Source organism: Crinia signifera, chromosome 8 (assembly GCF_055691185.1).
Source record: "Crinia signifera chromosome 8, ASM5569118v1, whole genome shotgun sequence".
Lineage (NCBI taxonomy): Eukaryota > Metazoa > Chordata > Amphibia > Anura > Myobatrachidae > Crinia > Crinia signifera.
In genome coordinates this window covers 164145939-164170223 of record NC_139224.1, presented here as the reverse complement: position 1 = coordinate 164170223, position 24285 = coordinate 164145939, and the positions used below count along the sequence as shown (strand labels likewise).

Below are 24285 nucleotides of genomic sequence, written 5' to 3'. Positions count from 1 at the left end.
GTTCTAAAGATAAATTGGACACGCCTAAAATATTTAGGAATCCCTCAGTCTGCTGCGTTACTGTAAACACTGAGGATTCTCTGTTCCTGTGCCAGACAAAGCTATCAGCTACGGGGGAGACTCCAGCTGGAACAGGACAGACGAGGCGCAAGTTCAGCTCTTTCACATAAAAACAGATTTTATTTTTCCACAAGCGTATCACATTACTCCCGCAAGGAACATCCATCATATTATCGTAAAATTAAAAAGCATATTTCCTTTGTCATTGCAGAAAACTCTGGAGATGCTTATTTATAGTGTCTGAAAAAATATTGGGGGGGGGGGTGCACTAACATCCGCAGCCTGACATCGCCCGCTACCGCAATCTTAATAATCGCATATGCACTAACATATGCTATTAGTAATGCATAGGACCATAGCTGCCTACCCTCCCCTGACATAGCAGCAATCTCCCTCCTTCCCTCATTAGTCTAGCAATCTCCCTCATGTCACCTAGCCCACATTACACTGTTACATCATAGTTACCTCCCCTCCGGCATTCTGCAGGAGACTCCCTGACATAGCAGCAATCTCCCTCTCTCCCTCATTAGTCTAGCAATCTCCCTCATGTCACCTAGCCCACATTACACTGTTACATCATAGTTACCTCCCCTCCTGCATTCTGCAGGAGACTCCCTGAAATAGCACCAATCTCCCTCTCTCCCTCATTAGTCTAGCAATCTCCCTCATGTCACCTAGTCCACATTACACTGTTACATCATAGTTACCTCCCCTCCTGCATTCTGCAGGAGACTCCCCGACATAGCAGCAATCTCCCTCTCTCCCTCATTAGTCTAGCAATCTCCCTCATGTCACCTAGCCTACATTACACTGTTACATCATAGTTACCTCCCCTCCTGCATTCTGCAGGAGACTCCCCGACATAGCAGCAATCTCCCTCTCTCCCTCATTAGTCTAGCAATCTCCCTCATGTCACCTAGCCCACATTACACTGTTACATCATAGTTACCTCCCCTCCTGCATTCTGCAGGAGACTCCCTGAAATAGCACCAATCTCCCTCTCTCCCTCATTAGTCTAGCAATCTCCCTCATGTCACCTAGCCCACATTACACTGTTACATCATAGTTACCTCCCCTCCTGCATTCTGCAGGAGACTCCCCGACATAGCAGCAATCTCCCTCTCTCCCTCATTAGTCTAGCAATCTCCCTCATGTCACCTAGTCCACATTACACTGTTACATCATAGTTACCTCCCCTCCTGCATTCTGCAGGAGACTCCCTGAAATAGCACCAATCTCCCTCTCTCCCTCATTAGTCTAGCAATCTCCCTCATGTCACCTAGCCCACATTACACTGTTACATTTTTGGGGAAAAAAAGAATGAGCGACAGATACAGTTACATTGAATCATCGGCACCATTTCCCAGCACTTTACCAAGTATAGTATCTCTTACTAACTGCTTTGGGGATCATCTACATTTGGAAATAAGTAATTTTAGAAGATTCCTCTCAGATGTAGCAGTACACACCCCACGCTTCTAGGTGCCACGTTCACAATCTCTTATCACAATCTCTCCATATATGGAACTAGACACGCCCTTTGGGTGGAGCATGACATGCCCCCTCAATGGGGCGCTGTGCAAAATTCTACTACCAACTATAATCTCCCTGAAACTAGTTTTCAAAAGTAGGCAAGTATGCCCCAGCTCCCTCAATTGTTGGGGCCAAATTGCATGAATTGCGCCACATCCACCGTACTCGCCTTGGCTCCCTGCAAAATATTTCTGTTCCCTAACCTGAAAACGTGACTCGCGAGGAAAAAATTCATGCAATTTGGCCACAATAATTCATGGATGAGGGAGCTGGTGCAACTCTTCTCAGCAACCAGAGGCGTAACTAATATTGTGGCGCCTCCCCGCCAAAAAATTACCTTACCCCTCCGCATGCCGCCGCCGCCACCGCATTCAGTCCGGCACCGCAGATAGCCTCCAGGCTCCGTCTCCTGCAGTAATGAAAAATGACACGACAAAATGGCTGCCCCCGTACAGCAGACAGTCTTTTTAGGGATGTTAGAGGAGGCGGCGGCCTCCTCTAGCATCCTTAAAAACTGTCTGCTATTAGGGGGCAGCCATTTTATCGTGTCATTTTTCATTCCTGCAGGAGACAGAGCTCGGAGGCTATCTGCGGTGGCGGACTGAATGCGGTGGCGGCGGCATGCGGAGGGGTAAGGGGGGGTCTGACCAGAGTGCTCGGGCACCGGGGGCGCCCCGCTGGCGCTTGCTCCCCCAAGCAGCCGCGGTGGCTGCCTTACGGTAGCTACGCCTCTGTCAGCAACGCCACCTGTCTTCAAACACAGGTACTTATTGATCCACCCTCGTGTGTGATATATATATATATACACACACACACACACACATACATATTGCTAGAAGACGCCTCTGTTTGAGCGTGACAGTATTATGTTCCTAAAACAAGATTTTGATCCGGTTCCGAGATCTAAGCCCGACCTCCCGGCATGGCTGGTAATGTGACTCCCATACCAGCTCCGGCCCTGGCAGTTTGCCTCGCAGGGGTAGAAATCAAACCTAGTTGTCATTAAGTCTTTCAATGTTTTGACTCGTTCTCTAGATTTATATCCCATTGTCAGTTTTGTAAGACGCAATTATTAAGTGTATTAAATCACTCATTTATCAACTATTCCACAACCTTTGTCCTCATTATAATTACCGCGTGTCCTATTCTTAGAATGACATTTGTACTAAGTAATGATTAGACAAAGCAAATGAAAACCGAAGGGTGATATTCATGGCTGCTAGACGTACAGAGCAATAAGCTGGGAGTGTATAATATATGGATCCTTTACTCTCCGCATTGTGTGCAATAAATCTCCAACATTCAGCCGGAAAGCTGCAAGAAGCTGATTTATTCCGGCTAAGTAATGGAGAGAGCAAATGGGCTTAAAAAAATGATATCCACCTTTCAACAAAAACGTACACTCCTAAACCAATGTTAATTATACGCCATTAACATGAAACTGTCAAGCGTGTCTTGGTGTTGTTATTACTGGTGACCTTACCCTGTCTGCACCTGACTGCAACGCATTTCACTGTGTTTATAGAGACTCTTCTCTTCAAGCCAAGAGCTACTTATGTGCCATATGACCTTCATTTAGATGATGTTTCTTGAGATCAAAAGTAAAACCCATAAGTCAAAATCCCCGGAAAAAAAAAGTTAGTGGAAAAAGACAAAAAGAAACCTAAAAAAAAGTTTTGTTCTTTGCTAATAACAGACAACGCAACAGCAATCCGCTTCGTAAACAGCCCAGCCCCGTGCAGTCAGGGGAGGCAGTGCCTCGCCTGTCATTAATGATTTTACCCAATTTTTTTGTTTTAAATCGGTTTTGGAGGCACCAAGAGCAGTGCCTCCCGCTGTCCATATTAAAGTACCAGAAACAGTGGCGGGGCCAAGCAGAAGGCTGTAAAAGGCCATTTTAAAAAGGTCTATAAGCAGCACATATAGAAGAGCCTCTGTGACAGGGATGTGCTTTTTTGCCTATATGAAAGCATGCCCCTGACACTGAGGTAGAAGTAATTGGGCGCAGTGGCGGAACAATGGGCAGACCCCGTGGCAGCTTGGTGTAGCCAGCTCTGAAGGGGTCTGCGAGGGTAGCTTGGCCCAGGTTGCTTCTACACTGACAGGCAGGAGCTGCCCCCCTCTCACTCTGCTTAGCACAGTGCCTATGCACGGGAGGCCGATGGGCTGGAGGCAAGCCAGCAGCTCATGATGCGCTGGGAATGCCCCCACAGTGATGGCAAAATGCCCACATTAGCGGCATTACCACTAAACCACACCCCTTTTCCTGAGGCCACACCCCTTTCCAGAAGCGACTGACTAATTTACCCTTTTGGGAGGTACTATTATATACTAGGTGATTCATTGCACCCTCCGGGCACTCTTCACACCGTCGTAAGGGGCTACACCCCCCCCCCCCCCCGGAGCATTGGGTCTGGCCGTACCCCCACCCCCCGGAGCAGCGGGTCTGCCCACACCCCACACCCCCATTGAGGCGGGGGGGGGGGGGGGGCAGTGCAGGCAGGGCAGAACGGGGGGGTGGTGGGGGGGAATGCTTAGACCCGCTGCAGGGGGCATGCAGACCCGCTGATGGGGGGGGGGGGGTTTGCGGGCAGACCCGCTGATCCAGGGGGGGTTGGTATACGCACAGACCCGCTGCTCGTGGGGGATGGGGGGGGTTTGCGGGCAGACTCACTGCTCACGGGGGGTGCAGACAGACCTGCACACGCGGGGGTGGGGCGGGCCGGGCAGACCCGCTTGAGGGGGGGTTGCGGGCAGACCCGCTGATCCAGGGGGGGGGGGCACGCAGACTTGCTGCTCGCGTGGGTGGTGTGCAGGCAGACCTGCACAGGCGGGAGTAGGGTTTGGGGGGGCTGGCAGACCCGCTTGGGGGGGGGGGGGGTTTGCGGGCAGATCCGTTTGGGGGGGGGGGGTTGCAGGCAGACCCGCTGATGGGGGTTGTGCAGACCCGCTGATGGGGGGAGGTGGTGGTATGCGCGCAGATTCGCTGCTTGAGGGGCGGTGTGCAGGCGGACCTGCACACGCGGAGGTGGGGGTGTGGGCAGACCCGCTTTGGGGGTTGTGGGCAGGCCTGAGGGGTTGGGGTGGCGGGGTGGTGGTGCGGGCAGACCTGCCGGGGGGGTGGGGGAGGGGGTAGGAGGCAGACCAGCGGGCAGACCCGCTTGGGGTGGTGGTGCGGGCAGACCCGCTGGGGGCTGGGGTTGGGGGCAGACCAGCTTGCGGGGGGGGGTTTGGGTGCGGGGTCTGCTGGGGGGGGGGGCGGCTTTCAGACCTGCTTGCGGGGTGTGTGTGTGTGTGCAGAGCCACTCGCGGGGTGGGTGCGGGCTGATCTGCTCGCGGGGGGTGGGTGCGGGCAGATCTGCTGCCCGCGCGGGTGGTATTCAGGCAGACCTGCACACGCGGCAGTGGGTTTATGGTGCCTGGGGGGGGGTGCAGGCAGACTCGCTGTGTGTTTCGGGGGGTGTTTCGGGTTAGACCCACTCGCAGGGGGGGGGGGGGGGTTTCCAGGCAGACCCGCTGCTCACTTGTTGGCTGCTGTGGTGTATAATGGTGGATGGTGGGTGGTGCTGCAGCCCTGGCTGTGGGCGGGGGGAGGTGTTTGCCAAGGGGGTGGGGATGTGTATAACGCTGGTCTATCCCTAGGGGGGGCGGGTTTGTGTATAACGCTGGGCGGGGTGGGGGGGTGTCCTAAGGCAGAAACTATGTGTGTATACCGCTGTCAATCACAGATTTATGAACAGCTTCTTATATAGCGCAGCATATTCCATTGCGCTTTACAATAGCAGACAGTGATACAACAAACAGGGTATGTACAGACAGTCAAAATGTAGGAGGGCCCTGCTCGCAAGCTTACACTCTATAGGGAAATAGACATTGATACATAAGGATAGATACTGTATTCTTTATTGCATCGATTCCACCAGAACACAAGGTTCTGTGACTGGTTCTGGAATTTGATAAGCTTGTCTGAAGAGATGAGTTTTCAGGGAACGCTTATAGGTTTGGAGACTGGAGGAGAGTCTTCTTGTGCTTGGGAGGGCATTCCACAGAGTGGGTGCAGCACGAAGAAAGTCCTGCAGTCGGGAATGTGAGCGGCAAATGAGTGTGGATGAGAGACGCAGATCTTGGGAGGAGCGTAGAGGTCGGGTTGGAAGATATTTTGAGATAAGAGAAGAGATGTATGTTGGTGTAGTTTGGTTTATGGCTTTGTGTGTAAGTAAAATAATTTTGTATTGAATACGGTAGAATACAGGTAACCAATGAAGTGACTGACAGAGTAGCTTTGCAGACGATGAACGTCTGGCTAGGAAGATTATCCTTGCAGCTGCATTCATGATGGGCTGTAGTGGTGAGAGTCTGTATTGGGGAAGGCCAATAAGGAGACTATTAGGACACTTACTTCCTTTAACCAGAGGAGTTTGGGGGGCTGCATCTCCACAGACATCACACCGCCAACGTAATTCAACACCTCGTGTTTGGTTCCATTGATCCGATCCACTTGGCTCCCAGCCCGATGATCCATCCACATTACAACATTCCTGTTATGTTTACCTTAAAAGACAACAAAGGTCAACATATAATGTTCCAGAGACAACAACTCGATGTAGCGTGTAGACATCATTGATACAACGCATAATAATAACGGAATGATTCCGTTGTCAGCATTGGCATGCCGGTACTCTATAACAACCCTGTCATGGGCGCAATTACCATCGGGGGTGCAGCTGCTATGGGGCCAGAGCTAGCAGCGGGGCCCTATTCAATGCTGTCTTTACCAGCATCACGGCAGAATGAGACCGGCTTTAAAAGCCGTCAGGCCTGTTCTGCCGAGAACGGCCATGGATTGTCGCGATCACGGCCGTATCTCGACAATCCACAGCCGTTTACACAGCCACGCCCCCTTTTCGACAATCGTCAGGCGGGACTTTGAATCCTGCCTGCCAATTTGCTGTCGATCAAAACGCAAACGGGCCAGGATCACAGCTGTCGGGATGGACCGACAGTCGTGATCCGGGATTGCACATCCCCCATAAACCCAGAGGACTTCTTGCTGTAATCGGACAGAACAGCCCTCTGAGTCCTATGCATGGGGCCTCTCTGAAACACAACACCTTATCAGAGGAGTTCTAGGACAGGTTAATTGTCTGTAAGTGCTCTGGAATTATTACTGATAATTAGAAGGGAGTCGGCGTATTCTCTTGGTGATCAATGAGAGCCGCCTTTAAAAAGTATCATGGTAACAGACCCTTCAATTCATAACAAAAAAAATATATGGAAAACTTGGCTTTTAGAACAAGTATATTCAGACTTTTCTAACATATCTTGTTCTATATATATATATATATATATATATAGCCTGAAGAAAATGTCCGAATAAAGGACGTTGAAACGTCGCTCTTGTAACAAAGTGTACCTGGTGTTTCTTCTTGCTGAGAGTGCCGCTCCAACCCCTGCAAGTATACAACTATTCGTGCAGGCACCAAGCCACGATTACTAAGCATATGAGCCGTGGATTGTGCCGGTCTCTTGGATACATATATATATATATATATATATATATATATATATATATATATATATATACATACATAAATACACATACATACACAGATACAGGGGGCTCAATACTCAGCGTAATAAACTAACTCACCTTTATAGTTAATATCCAAATAAATAATGGGGTTTTAGTTCATGAATTGATCAATGCATTTAAGCTTGCAGCACATCGCCAAGGGACCCCATTACACTGCAAGTCCTACACTAACAACTGGGACCTTAGGAACCTGGCAACTGCTGACACATCATAGCTAAAGTGAGCATGTGCTTGCTTTCTGATCTAGGGCTCATCTGCCAACTACAGGGGGGTCTGGGGATACTGAAGTCCTGGGCCCCGCTGCTCTGACAGAGGGTAGGGCCCGGGCAGCTCTATCCCCACAGTACGCATGGCCGCCAGCACCCCCTTTTACAAACAGCTGAGCCCCGCCGCCTGCCCCACTTAACTGCAGCGGGCCGCGGGTCATCTGCATCCCTCCTGCTATCTTTAATAGTGAGAGGCAGCTGCCTGGGGAAAGCCACCCCCCCCCCCCACCGTGCGACAGGCGCTGCAAGGTGACGTACTGACGTCATCTCACAACGGCGCCAGTCGGAGGAGGACGAGGAGCCGGCGCCGCCATCCCAAAGACCAGAGAACGGAGAGCAGCATGTGGCCGTCCGTCCTCCCGTCTGCCCACTCGTTGTCTGTGTGATGGTAATTCATTATTTTAATACTAGGGGAGAGGGGAGCAGGGCTGGCGCTCTGAGCCTGTAAAATATTGCGGGGGCTGGTGGTAGCGTTTGTGTGTGTGTGTTTAAACAACATTGTTTACAGTGTTTCACCCTCACAAAATAAAAACCTGGCACCAGAACCAGATTTTTATTTTGACAGTGTGAAACATTGCAAAGAAGTGTTCTTTTTTTTGTTATTTTTAAGGTAGTCAGTATTTGCTGCGCCTGCGCACACTTATAAAGCCCCATACACACTGGATGATATTGGTCACAATGTTGTTCAGAAAGGGCTTACTGAACGATATTGTGAACACAGAAAACCGAAGGCTGATTAAGCTTGTGACGAAGGATTCTGAGCTGCCTGCACTTTAGGTTGTGTGTTTTGCTAGGGGCTATGATGATCAGTATTAGCCAATTAGGGAGCAGGGGAGGAGTTCCTATAGTTAGGAATAGTCAGGAAGTCAGGTGATCTGCCTCTCTGGTCCGGTTTTCCCCACCCTCCCTCCCTATTTTTCTATCTTCTTGGCGGCGGTAAAGAACGGTCCTTGTTCAAATGGAAGTAGTATGAGGACAGTGGGGTGCGCTCTCCCGACAGTGGTACGTCACTAGCCCATGCCCCTTGGAAAGGGGATGGGCTGCACCATCCACACGGGTGGGTTGCGAGGGGAGAGTTGAACACCAACGGTGTGTGAACGGTGTGATGTGATCTTACCCCTCTTTTCTCTATGACCGTTCTTTAGGGCCGCCACCCTTTTATAGATCAATAACCTGCCCCACCCACCCGCGGGACACTGCCTCCCGTGGGTAGGACAGCGGGAGAGTGTCCAATGAGCAGTTCTGTCCTGCTGTAATTGGGACAGTTGGGAGGTATGCACCAGGCCCATGGTTACCATCGATGGCAGTAAACCATCTTCACTGTGTAATTTGGAGTGGACTATTCACCTCTGGGCCACTGAATACATTTCGGGGGATGTACAAGAGAATCTTCTCAATGACCTTCTGTATGAATTTGGGTCTATATAAAAAGCAGACTAACCAGCGGGTGGGAAAGTCTCCAGTGTCTCAGTAACCCCAATCAGTCCTTAAGCGGTAGCGATCCATTTTTCACTCGGATAGACTGATATCCGCGGTATTTAGATAACAGCACAAGGCATCACCTCATTTCTCAAAGCTTGTCATCACCTCTGCATATATATACGATAGTCACAATACGTTCTGCTACACAGACACCCAGACAAGGGGTCAGAAGCTCAGGTTTAAGAGATCGTCTTCCTAAAACTAAACAATAACTGATACATTGTGCCAAAAAAGAAATAAATTGACACCGCAGCAAAATATGATTCACCTGACACACATCTTATTATACATATGATATCACAGGGTGAGTCAGCGAGGTGCAGTAAGACATAGTACAATAATCGCCACTTGCTGATTGATAGATGTGTTATGAGCTCCGGGGCACATAAATAGAATTACAAGTAAATATGCTGCTTTTGCCAACATGAATAAAACGTCCAATGACTTGTCGCTCTATGGCTGTATTCTGAGTAAGACAAGTCTCAGATACTTGTCGACTTCTGGAAATCAGTGGTCGAGGGTTAGGATCCAATATGTGTGTTATGCCTCCAAGTGCTCATGTAACACTCATGAAACCATTTCTTAAGGTGCCCATAGACGGTCCGTTCATCGGATCCGTTCGGCACTAAGGGCGAGATGTATCAAATGAAAAATGCGGTAAAACCCCGGTTTTACCGCATTTTCCTATGTATCAAAAATGATACCGCAGTGAAGGGTATCGCCACCTTTGGGTGGCGATACCCTATAGAAGCCTATGGGCTTCTTTTCCCTGCCGCCGACGCAAACCCGCTGCCTCGCCGACCCCCCCTCTGGCTTACCTTCCTGAAGGGTCCTCCTGGACCCTGGAAGGTAAACCTCTCCTCCCCCTAGTGACGCAGCCGGACGTCCTTCAGGCTGCAGGGGGGAGGAGGAGGCGCCGGGGACAGCTTGCTTAGCTGTCCCCGGTGTGACGCCGCGTGAGGGATGCAGGAGCCGGCTGGGAGGTGACGGGGGGACCACATTCCAGGTATCGCGGGGGGCCTCCGTCACGGCACCGCGATGCCAGCCGCATGTTAGTATATATGCGGCGGCATCGCGGCGGGGGGGGGCGCGAAGGGCGGCGATGTATTTTAATACATCCTGCCCTTATATAGTACACATTGCATCGCATTGCATGCCTTTTGCATGCAATGCGATGCGATGCGATGAACAGCTGGTACAAACAGTATGTGCAGCACATACTTTTTGTACCGTACGATGAGATGCCGCGGGAGCGCTCATCTCATAGTACAGAACGGACGGTCCGGGAACGGACCGCCTATGGGCACCTTTATCTTGTGTCTCAAACGTTCAACAAACAATATATTACAAACAAACAAGCAACAATCGTGCACCATTAATTGTGGTGTAGACACATCCGGCACAAACTGGCAGCAGTCATTGGGGCAGATTTATTAAGCCGGGTGAAGTGACCGGTGAGAATGTAATCAGCTCCTAAGTTACAGCCTGGCTTTGAAAATGACAGTTAGGAGCCTACTGGCTGCTGCATTATCACCTTCCACTTTATCACTTCACAAAGCTTAATAAATCTGCCCCTTTATCATCCTCAATAACTCCGATTCTTGTATAAGATATTATTATAAAAAAATTGGAAGACTTAACAAGCAGGTTAATGCAGTATTCCCTATCACTGTATATAACACAGACAAATACTGCTTTTCTGATGGTGCCCTTTATAACGTATTGAACTTCATTTCATATAGGGTCACGTTTGATGCTGCAGGGTTGCTTCCCCAGTACGGTAACAGTCAGGAGCTTCACATATTCCCTCTATATAACTCAGCCTGGACTGTGGCTGGGCGATAATGTGACCTGTGCAGGCCCTGACCCCCACACCTGTGATGTCTCTATGTCATGAGGAGGTGGGTGGCTGCCAGGACCATGGAGAAGAAGAATTCCGAGATCAGAATCAATGCAATGACAAGGGTTTGATGTAGGGGAGTGGCAAGCTATTGAGTAGGTGTGGCCATCAACTGGAGGCGCATGGCATAATATTAGGCAGCCTCAGATTCCTAGACACAGTACTGCGTCCTCTTTAGTCTTATGCGAATATCTAGCTGATAAGCCCAGTTTAACCCTACATGGTGTGATGTGGGATAAAGGTGTGCAAAGTTTTGCTGATTGGATACGGTTACCCCTTTTTTGTCCCTTTAGGAGTCACATTTTGAAAAGTCCCTGCTTATTGGGCAGTTGCAAATAACTGTCACAGTTTACAGATCACCCAGCAGGTCACATGTTCCTAGTTACCAAGCAGGTGACAGGAAGAGTTCACTTATTGTCATGTTTTGCAGAGCACAATGGTGATGCATTGTAACAATATTGATCCCAAACCAACCTCCCCTCACAACCTTCCTCCTCTCCCCAGTACCTCTTTCTCTTTTTTACCCTACAGTAATTTGCTTTAGGACCTCACTTCTTCCTGCAGTTGGCACATTTTGTGTCTCTGGACTGGCTCTGCCTACCCCCACCCAAGGATTCACCATCGGGGTTACCATTGGTACTTCCCACGGATGGCAGGAAACCACAGTTGGATTGAGCAGAACTCTCAAGCTGGGGAAGGGGAGAATTTACCTGACACCCAGCAGAGGGCTGGGTGTGGAATGGGGGTCCCACAGTGGTGATTCCACCGGTCATTAGACCGCCATTGGAATCTTGACTGCTGGTACTCTGACAGCTGGGTGAGTGCAAAGAAGCCCCTTAGGAGTTCACTGCAGTCGTCGCGCTGTTACCCCCCACCCCCACCCCCCACAATGGGAAATAGCCCCTGTAAGTCGGAATTCCAACTGTCAGGCTTTTAACAGTAGAGTTTCCAATGTTGGTCTACAGACTGTTGTGAGGTTATCCGGCACCCCAGAGGGCCAATCCAACCCTGAGGTAACAAGACTGTCACCTCACTTTGCGTAATTTACAGACACCGTTCACAGTGGTCAACCGAAGTGACGCCAGAAGAAGGCAGCACTGGGACCGGACACCTCTTCTAAGATGCCCGTTCCTCGGTGACAGTACTTTTTTGTGCAGTAATATTTTATTTAGTCAGCGGTCTGTTCAGGTCGTGTTAAGAGATTCATACTCGGGAAGAAAACGACAGTATAAGAGATGTACAGGATAGGTTTGTTGTGCTAGAATAAGCATTGATTTTTTGCTTTAAGTGCATTGTGTAACATTAATAAGTTACAGTAGAGATATTGATTTAAAGTGATCCAGTATCAAAGATTGCTTACCAGCATACACCCATGTTACACATCCCCGGGTATCTGATTGCACCTGGCAGGTGGCCCTGTATGTAGAACGCTTCAGCTGGAAAATAACCCGGCTCTCAGGAGTCTCCCTCACCCCCAGCGGCCACTGCACTGAGTGCTAGGAGATGCCAGCTCCAAATAATATGGCAGGTACAGAGTTCTAGTCCAAAGGAACATCTCCTTTTGTATCTGTCCAATATAAAACGGTATATAAATTAGGGCATGCGGTACTTGTTTCCTATCTGGGCGCCCGCTAAGTAAATTGCGCACCATGCTATTCTCCGTAGAAAAATCGGATCGCATCGCATCGTACACATACACGATATTGAACGATGCGATGCGATGCGATCCGATTCGATTTCCCATAGGAAACAATGTTAAATGGATCAATTTACCCAAATCAGCATAGGGAAGAATGGTAAATGGGCCAGAAACCCCCAAAAAAACCACAGAGCAGTGGAATGTCCCCCCAAAAGTAGTTGACGCCACCCCGCCATCAACGTGAACCCGAAGCGTGGCGAGCGCAGCGAGCCCGCGAGGGGCGGCGGTACGCGTCCTCCGACCTTTTCATGCCCTACTATCCACTAGGGCGTGGAGTGAGAATAGAATAGTGTGGCGAGCGCAGCGAGCCACCGAGCCCGAAGCGTGGCGAGCGCAGCGAGCCCCGCGAGGGGACGCGGATACCTTCACAGGTAAACGCGTCCCTTTGTGGGCTTCCCAGGTGTCCGCGTCGCCATGGACACCTGGGAAGCCCGCGAGGGGACGCGTATAACTGTGAAGGTATCCGCGTCCCCTCGCGGGGCTCGCTGCGCTCGCCACGCTTCGGGTTCACGTTGATGGCGGGGTGGCGTCAACTACTTTTGGGGGGACATTTCAATGTTCACGGGTGTTTTTGGCCCATTTACTATTGTTCCTATGATAATTTGGCTAAATTGAGCCATTTCACATTGTTTCCTATGGTAAATCGAATCGGATCGCATCGCATCGTTCAATATCGTGTATGTGTACGATGCGATGCGATCCGATTTCATTACGGTGCCGTACGTAGAAAACCTGGGCGCCCAGATAGGAAACAAGTACCGGGCATGCTGGGAGATTTAGTTCCACAGCAGCAGGATTGCCACAGGTTGCCTACCGCTGTTATTGAATGTAATTGATAAATGCTAGCTGTAAGCTGGTTGGTTGTTATGGGCAACTACGCTATTATTTAGCAGCCACCAAGAAGTCCTGCACTTGCTGAAAAGTACTCAAGTATGAGATACTGGTTACACCAGGTTACACCAGTTATACAAGAATAGCACCAGTTATACGCCTGCATCTTGATATATGCACTTTCTGCTATGGTGCCTCTAGCACAGTGTGGTCTGTATTTCAGCACTGTTCAGTGACAAACCCAGGATTTTTAGAAGGGGGTTTCCATATGTGATCCAAAATCTTCCACTCTGCAGGGCATTGGTCTTTTTATACGCTGGACACTGTATGGAATACAGTATTAATATTTAACAGTACAGATGGTCTATAGTACAGGCTGCTTCAAACATTTAAATATGATAAGTGGTCAGGAAAAGGTTAAACATATCATAATACATAAATACACAAACATAATAGAACCAGCGCTGCACTTTCTAAGCTAACAATCTCCCACTTCATGGTAAGGCTCCTGTCTCTTCCTCCTGGCAGCTCCTCTCTGGTCCATTGCTATGTTTAAGGTCTCAGATCCACACATACAGTAAATGTGGTGGACGAAGCTGGTACACTGGGCATGTGCAGCAGCTCCGCTCTGTCCCTTACACTGCATGATGTGGTGCCAGCTCTATTGATCATATTATATACCGATGCTATTGTTGTCATAATTTAAGGCACTTGCCAAGAGGAGGGGGGTTTCTGGGCAACACCCCCCCCCCCCTCCCCCTCATTTCAGCAATACATTCAAAGAGAGGGACAATACCTTCTGCATTCACCGAGAGGGGCTGGAACTGTCTGTCTAGGACCACCAGAGAGCATGTTGCATCGAACCCAAGGCCTTGGATCCGTCCAGTTCCTGCCGACTGCGCCACTTTCTGTCAAAGAAGGAAACACTTTGTCAGACGCATACATTTTATTTTTCTGCTTCAGACATTAATTAGATCCCTCTCTAAAATCCACCCATCTCATGCTGCTCACTTCCTTGGCCTTGACCCAGGAAAAAAATATATTAAAAGGGAACAAAAATAAAATATATATATAGTCAACAAACATTAGTATATAGAAAAAAAACTGTCCGGAACCAAGCAGACGTTACCAAATTCTGACATATTAACCATATCTCAGTAGCTGCTGTAGCCATACACAGGGGGGAATTTACTAAGACGGGAGTACTAGATCACATGGGATGTTGCTATGGGCAACCAATCAGAATCTACTTCTAGAAGATAATAGATAGTATCTTATTGGTTGCCTATAGCAACATACCAAATGCAATAGAACTCCCATCTTAGTAAATTTCTCTCACAAATTTGTATTAGGGGTGTCGTATGGTGGGCCGACAAACGGGATTCCAGCCGGTCAGTATACCGACATCGGAATCGCAACGGGCAGTACTACAACAGGGGGGCAAGCGCAATGAGACCCTAGCAGGTTTGGTGGCTCGCTGTGCATGCCACAGGTTCTTTCCTTCCTCTATGGGCGTCGCCACAAGGGAGAATAGCCCCTGTCAGTCAGGATGCCAACTGTGGGGCATTTAAACAAGTACTTTGTGCGGTATATTTAAAGCAAGCAACACATGTCCTGGATGAAAAATCTGTGACAATATCGGAGCCTTTTCAGGTTTGTAGCAAAGCAATAATAATAAAAAAAAAAGCACACAACCCATGCTGCACTGCAGGGGGGAGATGCAACATGTGCAGAGAGATTTCCATTTGGGTGGGGTCTGTTCAAATTGAAATCTAATTTGCAGTGTAAAAATTAAGCTGAGTAACTTTGGTGGGCTACATTCAAAAGCAGCCAGTATTTACCCTGCACAGAAAATAATGTAACCCACTAAAATCTAAATCACTGTACATGTCACATCTGCTGCACCTACCAGTGTGTTGTTTTTTGTTTTTTTTGCTCTGCTTGCAAATCAGGCCCAGAAAGACAATTGTAAATGTAATATCAGTTTCTTATTGGATATACCTAAACAAACATGGTTAGGTACACAACAGAAGTCGGCTTCGCACTGCACTTTTGACCCTCTGTTCTTAGTAACTTATCTCACCTGTATGTTTATAACTGTGAATAAGATCAAGTGTTCCCTACTATAAATTATATGGATATTAGAAGTCACCAATAAGTGCTACGATGATGTAATAGAGTAGTTGTGCTTATACACGTCACAGAAATCCAGAGCTGGATTATAATGGAGGCACAAGGGGTCAGTGCCCCTGGGCCCCCCACTAGCTAGGGGCCCCCTGTGGTTGGCATGTATTTTTTAAAAATATTTTTTTTTTTTAGCTAAAGATTTTGTGCATGGGAGTGGGGTAGTGCTGCAGCTTCACCTATCTGCCAATGTGACAATGATTAATGGTGCTGAGCATCAGGAGCCAAGGCACACTGATTGCACAAGTGTGCAGTGCATTCCTGGGAGTTGTCTAAGTCCCATGACACTTTAAACCAGAGGGCAGAGGCTGAGAGGATTGTGCTGAGCTCTAATTGGTGGAGCTCATTACATGCCCATGGAGAACAGCAGCAGCAGCTTAGTCATGGGAGGGTTTTTAATCAAAGGCAGCACTAGGACTGTGAGGTCTCCTACAGAGTAAGGTGCAGAGGGACAAACACAGGCTTTTCATATGGTATGTATTTATGTGTATGTGTGTGTGTATATATGTGTATATATATATATATATATATATATATATATATGCAGTTACCCATTGACCAAGTTTATACTGCCTTTACTCTGTGTTTTGACAGTGTAATATTCTCCCATGCAGTGTGCGGCCAGTAATGACAAGTGCAAGGGGGCCCCCCTGGCTAAAGTACCCCGGGCCCCCCGAAGGCTTATTCTGGCACTGATCCTGGTAACTTCTAATATACATAATATTGCTGAATAAGAGTATTGTAATATTGATTCTAGAATCCTAATGAAAGCTACAATGTGGCATAAAAACTAACAATTGAAACAAATATTTACAGGTGGTTATACAACATTTGTAGGGCACGGCAATACACTGAAGAACCGGGGAATACACAAAACAAACGAGTGTTCATGAAAACAACAAAACACAAATTAACAAAACAAGGAAATGACGACAAGAAAACGACACAATTTATTATTAATGAGATGCCCAATATTTATATTGTTAATGATAAATCGATATATCATGCATACCATCTGGCGTATTTGCACTATCGTTAATGATGCGATAGATCCAAAGTTGTAGGCTTAAGTGCAAAATTTGTAGGGGAGGTGTATCAAGCCTTGGAAAGAGATAAAGTGAAAGGTAAAATACCAATCAGCTCCTAACTGACATATTCCATACACAGGGCCAGATTCTCTAAGCTTCATAAGTGATAAAATGGAGAGTGATAAACAGCCAGCCAATCAGCTCCTGTCTGACATTTTTTAAACACAGTCTGTGACATGGCAGGCAGGAGCTGATTGGCTGGCTGTTTATCACTCTCCATTTTATCACTTTTGAAGCTTAGAGAATCTGGCCCACAGCCTGTAACATGACAGGTACAATAAAAGCAGTTTGCTTACTTTCTCTCTACTTTATTAATGTCCACGGCTTGATACATCTCCCCCACACTGTCTTTTAAGGAGCAGCTTAATGATCGAGGGAAATGTTTTCCCCATGAACTGAGCTATTTACAGTGTCTCCAAGAAAACTATTACGCTAATGAGACCAATTATATTGTTAAGTCACTTCAAACATGTTTAAGTTAGTGACAAGTCCTCTGTATTATCCCAGGGCTCCCTTGCATAATCCTACAAGGTCAGAGGATGCCGGACAACAGTGAGATCAATGGGGGTAAGAGGTCAGGCAGTGACATTGTATGGGGTCTATTTATTAATAAGGGGATCCGGCACCCTGTCAATTGCCACTTAGTAAATAGACCTGTACAGGGGCAGAGGGGGGAAATATCCACAGCATGATATCTTTATTTATTATTATTATTACCAGTTATTTATATAGCGCACACATATTCCGCAGCGATGTACAGAGAATGCTTGAACATTCACATCAGTCCCTGCCCCAGTGGAGCTTACAATCTATATCAGGATTGCCTACCATCACAGAGTAGACTGGATGGTCCCGGAAACCGGGACCCCCTTTCGGCCTACCAAAACATACTGGTAGGTTAGTTGGCTTTTTACCAGAATATATCAATAGTGCAGGCATGTCCAAACTACGGCCCTCCAGCTGTTGTGAAACTACAATTCCCATCATGCCTTGCCACACTTTTGCTATTAGGGAATGCTAAAACTATGACAAGGCATGCTGGGATGTGTAGTTTCACAGCAGCTGGAGGGCCACAGTTTGGACATGCCTGCACTAGTGTGTACACAAGGTTTAGGGAATATAGACTGCAAGCTCCACTTGGAGCAGGGACTGATTAGAGGTATGATCTCAGGAATATGCAGGGAAATCAGAAAGGCTGCTGCGATGGGATGGGTTCACCATCCCGGCGTTCAGGATGCCAGCGTTCAGTATACTGAGAGCTCTGTAGTGAAGAGCTTGACCTTTAGAGATGGGCCCACAAAATTTTGCAGGGACTTCACGGGGAGGGGCCCGGTGAGTTCACAGAGGTGTCAAGCTGACCGCAGAGGGGGCACCAGGGGACGCACAGGGGTACACAGTATAGACGCCGCATCAAAACGTGATAAAGCCACTTTGACCTTTCCATGTGTTGACATTTTCTTGTGTATGTCGATCATTTGCTCTTGACCTATTGACTGTTGACACTTTATACAATAATCAAACAAAATAAGCTGGCGGTCATTAGTATCAGTGATAAATGAGCCCATGATCACATGTATCACAAATACAATGACTAGTACTACATAGAAATCCTCTTAGATGTGTAGATACTTCTAAAAGTTCTGTAAAGTTGCTATGCCAACTTGTGGTGCCAACGTGCCACCCACTGCAGGAGTAACCCCGCTTATTATACAGCTCTGTAGGAGAGGCTCCTATGCCCGTGCACTATAAATACCTTGGTAACAGCACAGCAGGCGGCCCATATGTTATCAGAGGACTGCTCATAGTGGTCAGACCGAGGTTCCCAAATCTCCAGCGCCTCTTCTGCCTGGTCAACCACCTCCCCAAATTGGTTCACCAGAGCCGCACGTACACTCGCCGTGCCCACGTCTATCCCGATATAGTAAGAAGCTTCTTCTTTATTTTCATCCTGCATTCTAAATGCAAGACAATAGGACAGTAAGACAATAGGACAGTACAACAATAGGACAGTACGACAATAGGACAGATAACAATGGTTTGTTCATTTCTGTTACCAGATAAATAATCAAATAATATTTAATGCCTGACCCAAGACTCAGGGTTGTCTGAATGCCCCTAGATTAGGGAAGTATCATGAACCGTGTATACACTGGCTTTCGTGGACCTTGTATGGCTCTCAGAACTTCTGTGAGCTCCTGGACCCAGAACCCCCTGCTCCAGAAGGTTTGGGCCAGTGTGGGTCTTGCTAGTGTAGATGGACTCTCTTCTGCCCAGGGTATGTCCACACAAGCGGATTTATATGGTTGCAAGGACACATTATACTGGTAAAGGGCCCTACATACGCAGAGATGTGTGCCAGAGATACATAACGGGAGATTCAGCACAAGAGATTTCACTAATTGGCTCATTTCAGACAATGAGCCACATACAGAGAGATTTGTGTCAGAGATTCAAATTGGGAGATTCAGCACGGGAGATCTCAAATCTGTCACGACTGGACATTGTGCAGCTGGCTACTCTGGATGTGCCTGCCCAGACTGCGCTATATATATATATATATATATATATATATATATATATATATATATATATATATATATATATATATATATATATATATATATATATATATATATATATACATATACACACAGTATATATATATATATATATATATATATATATATATATACATACACATACATAGTGTATATATATATATATATATATATATATATACACACATATATATACATATATATACATATACATATATATACATATACATATATATATATATATATATATATACACACACAGTATATATATATATGCATACACAGTTTAATAGTTTTAGTCCCCCATATAAAAAGTTTAATCGTTGGTGGTATAGTGTGGCATCCCCCTCTCCCCTCAACCGTTGGTGGCACAGTGTAAAAAAAAAAAAAAAGAATATACTTACCAACTCCGTTGTCTTCCAGCGTCGCGTCCTCTCACTGCAGCTTCCATCTGACTGCAGAGGGCGGGCGCGGCACCCGGCAGGTCCAGGAAGCGTCTCTGCTGGGCTCCGGCGGCGAGGCTTCCAGGCGGCGGGGCTTCCAGGCGGCGGCAGCGGGGCTTCCAGGCGGCGGCGGCGGCGGGGCTTCCAGGCGGCGGCGGCAGCGGGGCTTCCAGGCGGCGGCGGCGGCGGGGCTTCCAGGCGGCGGCGGCGGGGCTTCCAGGTCGGTGGCAGCGGGGCTTGACAGTCACAGTCACCGGCATGACAGTCGCTCAGATGGCCCTGCTCATCCCCGCGCCACACATGCGGGAGATGAGCAGGAGCTTCTGAGCGACTGTTATGAATTGACTGACCGGGCCATTCTGAATCTTGTGCAGATTCAGAACGGCGGGGGCGCGCATGTAAATCGCTGTGTGGGCTATATACACAGCGATTTACATGCATTTTCAGGCATTTTCTGAGCGATTTAGTAAAATCGCTCAGAAAGTGCCTGAAAATTGTGCTGTGTGTGGGGGCCATAACGCTACTTTAGATCATAGATTGTTAATGTTCCCTCCAGAAGATACCAGTGGAATAATGGGGCAGATGTATTAAGCCTGGTGAAGAGATAAACTGGAGATAAAGTGGAAGGAGATAACGCACCAGCCAATCAGATCCCAACTGTCATATTTCAAACACAGCTGATTGGCTGGTGCGTTAACTCTTCCAAGTTATCTCCACTTTATCTCCAGTTTATCTCTTCTCCAGGCTTAATACATCTGCCCCAATGTGACTTAACATAAGCTGCATTATCAAACCCATTGGCCAGTGTTCCAGCAGGCTGGTCTGTGCTTGCAGGGTCCTCCAGACAGTCTGGGAGTGCAGGGAAGCAGCCTGTGTATACCGGGCAGTAGAAGGTATACGTGTTCTTCATGGGAGGGCAGTGTGTATGCCAGACATCGGCCTGTTATGTGCAGATATTGGCCTGTTATGAACAGACATCGGCCTGTTATGTACAGACATTGACCTGTTATGCACAGACATTGGCCTAGCACATACAGACATTGGCCTATCACATACAGACATTGGCCTGTTATGTACAGAAATGGGCCTGTTATGTACAGACATCGGCCTATCACATACAGACATCGGCCTGTCACACACAGACATTGGCCTATCACACACAGACATTGACCTGCTATGTACAGACATTGGCCTCTGTTATGTACAGACATTGGCCTGTTATGTACAGACATTGGCCTGTTATGTACAGACATTGGCAAATCACATACAGACATTGGCTTGCTTTATACAGACACTGGTCTGTTTTCACATATCTCACATCTATATTAACATAGTACGAATAGTGGGAATAATTTAGACCTGATCGCAAACAGCACATTCGCAGGGCGGTGGACACATGTGCGAGGCTACGCTGCATTGTAATCCTCCTACCTTTTCTAACCGCACGCCATTAGCAAGGTGATTGACAGAAAGTAGGCATCTGGCGGTGGTAACCAGGCGTGTCTGGTAAAACGCTCGGAGTGTCCGGGGAAACGCTGGTGTGTATAGGAAAGCGTTGGGAGTGCCCTCCCCTAAAACGTGTCTGAGCATTTTAGGGGAGGGTGTACAACGTCAGCTCCAGGCTGGATATACCTGTCTTCATCACAGCCGCCAAGTCAGTCTCCGGCAACTCTGAGCCCGCGAAGACTGGTGCCCAGTGGAAAAATCATTTGATGGTGAGTTTTTTTTTTAAACAGGCGGTATTTCATACCCTACCATCCCCTAGGGCGTGAAGGAACAACATAATAGTGTGCTGAGTGCAGCAAGGCACGGCGCTCGAAGCAAGGTGCGCAGCAAGTCATGCCAGGGGTCACAGTACACTGATACGGCATCCGTGTCAACTTTCGCTGACATTCGGGACAATTTTTTTGTTTTTATAGCTCATGTAGACCTAGATACATTAAGACTTTCTGTAACAGGTGCTAATTTATATGTCACTTCCAGTCTAACAATCTGCTTCTTGAAATGCAGAAACGTTTGTCCCATTTCCTAATACCTCCCGCGTGTTGTGCAACTTCTGTATCAAAGGCAAATTGTGTCCATAACAACACAGACCATCCGGTATCCTGTTATCTCCTCCTCTTTCTGCAGAAAGTTGCACAATACGTGAAATGCGCCCGTGTAGCTGACATTTTATTACGGTTTTCTGGTGCACGTTGCCACTGAGCTCTCCGCACATCGCACACGTCTCACACGCTGCGGTGCTTATATGTACAGACAATGACATGCACAATAGTCAGCTCCGTAATACACAGGAAACGCTGTATTTATACTAATAAAGGATTTACTGGGATGTGGTTGGCAGGTCGGCAATTAAAAGGTCAACAGTTAATAAGTCGATCACTATTGGTCGATAGGCCATATGTTGACACAAAAAATCAACATACCTTTGGTTGACATCAAACAGTCGACACATGCAATAGGTCGACATGTGACAAGAAAAAGGTTGATATGAGTTTTCACATATTATTTTCCAAAATGGGGGGGTTTTGGCCGTTCGGCGGCCAATATAGCGGCCAGTGTGTACACATACCTCCCAACATCTGTGTCTCGCTAATTAGGACACTCGCACGGCTGAAAAGTGGGAGTGGCCTACTGAAAAGGGGTGGCCTCGCAGGATACCATGTCTTCAGACCATGCCCCCAGTTTTGCACACAGAGTCTATTCCTTTCAGGCTGGGGGGGGACTCCCAACTGCTCCCCCCCCCCCACGGGACACTGGTGGGCCCAGGCGGGATGCAGGAACGTCCCCAAAACCTGGGAAGCGGGACTGTTGGGAGGCATGGTGTACGCACCTTTATAGTATGTATCCAGCTTAAGGGTGCATGGCCACGCCTCCCATGATTACTGAAAGTACCTAGGCCTAGGGATGGCCATCGACCATCGATGATTCGAAATCATCGATGGTTCATGGCCGATGTCGAATACTTTAGCCATCGATGGGGGAGAACCAGATAGTTTCCCTCCATCGATGGAACAGCAAAACAATGTTTTGCTTTTCTTTTTTTTTAAGTGCCGGGACACGGAGCATAGCTCTGCCCCCCGACACCCGTGAAGCCCCGCCCCCATGTTTTGATTGGCCCACAGGCCAATCAAACAAACACAATGCATGACCATCGATATGTAAAAATATCGATGGTCATCCATAGCATAGTTTAGCACTATCGATGGCCAGTTGCAGAATTGCCATCGATGGCAACGATGGCCATCCCTACCTAGGCCCGGCCCGGCTCTCTGCTGCCCTTGTGAAACCACAGTTATCCTGAAGCATAGGCAGTATGTTGTGGTATATGGAGACTATACACAAGAGACTATACACAAAACAAGATGCACTTTCCCATTACCAGCCGTGTATACTACTATACCATGCGTACATCCAGCATTAGTGCTGAGTGTTTTAGAATACAAAGGGGGCTCATCACCGAGCGTGCAATGGAGAATTTCCTCATCTTAAGAGACTGGGCAATGAAAGCAATTTATAAAAAAAAAAAAAAAAATCAATTTGGAAATGTACTCTCTATCGTCTGCAGTTTGATTGAAAGCCAGAGGAGAACCGGGCCCAGTCGCTGACATCAAAACAAGCCGCGCTGACCTCCATTTACAGAGACACTGTATAATGAATCTTAATTAAGATTGGGCTGTCAGACCTGCCTAGCTGCAACTCTTAAAATGTAACAGTGAAATAAACTGCAGGGGAATATTAATCATGTCTTCCTTTGGGTCTGTGTGCATGTTAAGTGCATTCTGGGGCACAGAGGTTGTTTAAAGGACGGCCACGGTGGAACATGATCTCGTCTGCATGCAAAACACAGTCTGACACAGATGGAGATGCGGTCAATACGGATCACTTATCTATCAGAATTATTGTTTTATCTCTTCCATCTGTCCTTGCGCTAATCCATTACATTTGTACAATGGGTTCCTGGGCCGCATCTATAGGGAAAGCCGCAGTAAGTTATGCGCACTTGACGTGAACCTGGGTGGAAAGGGGCTGAATATTTTTAAGGTGAACCTTGGTCTGCTTCAGGGGCGGATTGGGAATTAAAACCAGCCCGGGAAATATCTTGAGGCAGCCCTAATGGGGGGGGGGGGGGGGGAGTGTTGTTGCGCGCCGGAGGCGCGCCCAGTTTTTCGGGGACGTGGTGTATCAATATGGGGGTGTGGCCTATTTCAACGAGGTCACACACAATTTTTGCCACTGTGAGGGCATGGCTAGTGGCTCTCTGGGCTGCTGGCTATGTCCCCAGCCCCTCAGGCTGCAGAATAGGCGCATGTGTACAGCGTTTATTCTGCAGCCTGTAGGGCTGGGAAGACAGAGACAGGGGGGGGGGGGGGGGGGGTTGACAGGGGGTCTCCCAGCACAGTAGAGTGGCAGGGTGGAAGAGGATGCAGGGAGGGAGGGGGGGGACGGAGGGTGGCGTAGAATGCTGGGAGGGGAGATGCCGAATGGCTAAGAACGAAGGGAGTGAGGACTTACACAGGTTGGTACAGGACGCAGAGTGTGAGGGGGGCATGGTGGCACAGGATGCAGGGTAGGAGGGGGAAGGCAGAGTGGCAGGGGATGCAGGGAGGGGAGTCACAAAGTGGTGGAGGATGCAGGGAGGGGAGAC

The 24285-nt window shown here is 48.0% G+C and overlaps 1 protein-coding gene across 7 annotated transcripts in view; it reads right to left on the bottom strand.

The window, feature by feature from the left end:
• FGGY (FGGY carbohydrate kinase domain containing) overlaps positions 1-24285 on the bottom strand; it is a 208090-nt gene that overhangs the window by 112130 nt on the left and 71675 nt on the right. For 5 of the 7 annotated variants that reach the window (XM_083157627.1, XM_083157622.1, XM_083157620.1 and 2 more), the window contains 3 exons: positions 18390-18591; positions 14161-14272; positions 5993-6144 (listed from right to left, as the gene is read on the bottom strand). In XM_083157627.1, coding sequence (XP_083013753.1) covers positions 5993-6144; positions 14161-14272; positions 18390-18590 — 465 coding nt within the window. In that variant the 5' untranslated portion in view covers position 18591. The remainder of the gene's footprint in view (positions 1-5992; positions 6145-14160; positions 14273-18389; positions 18592-24285) is intronic. The other 2 variants (XM_083157626.1, XM_083157625.1) reach the window with 1 other exon arrangement.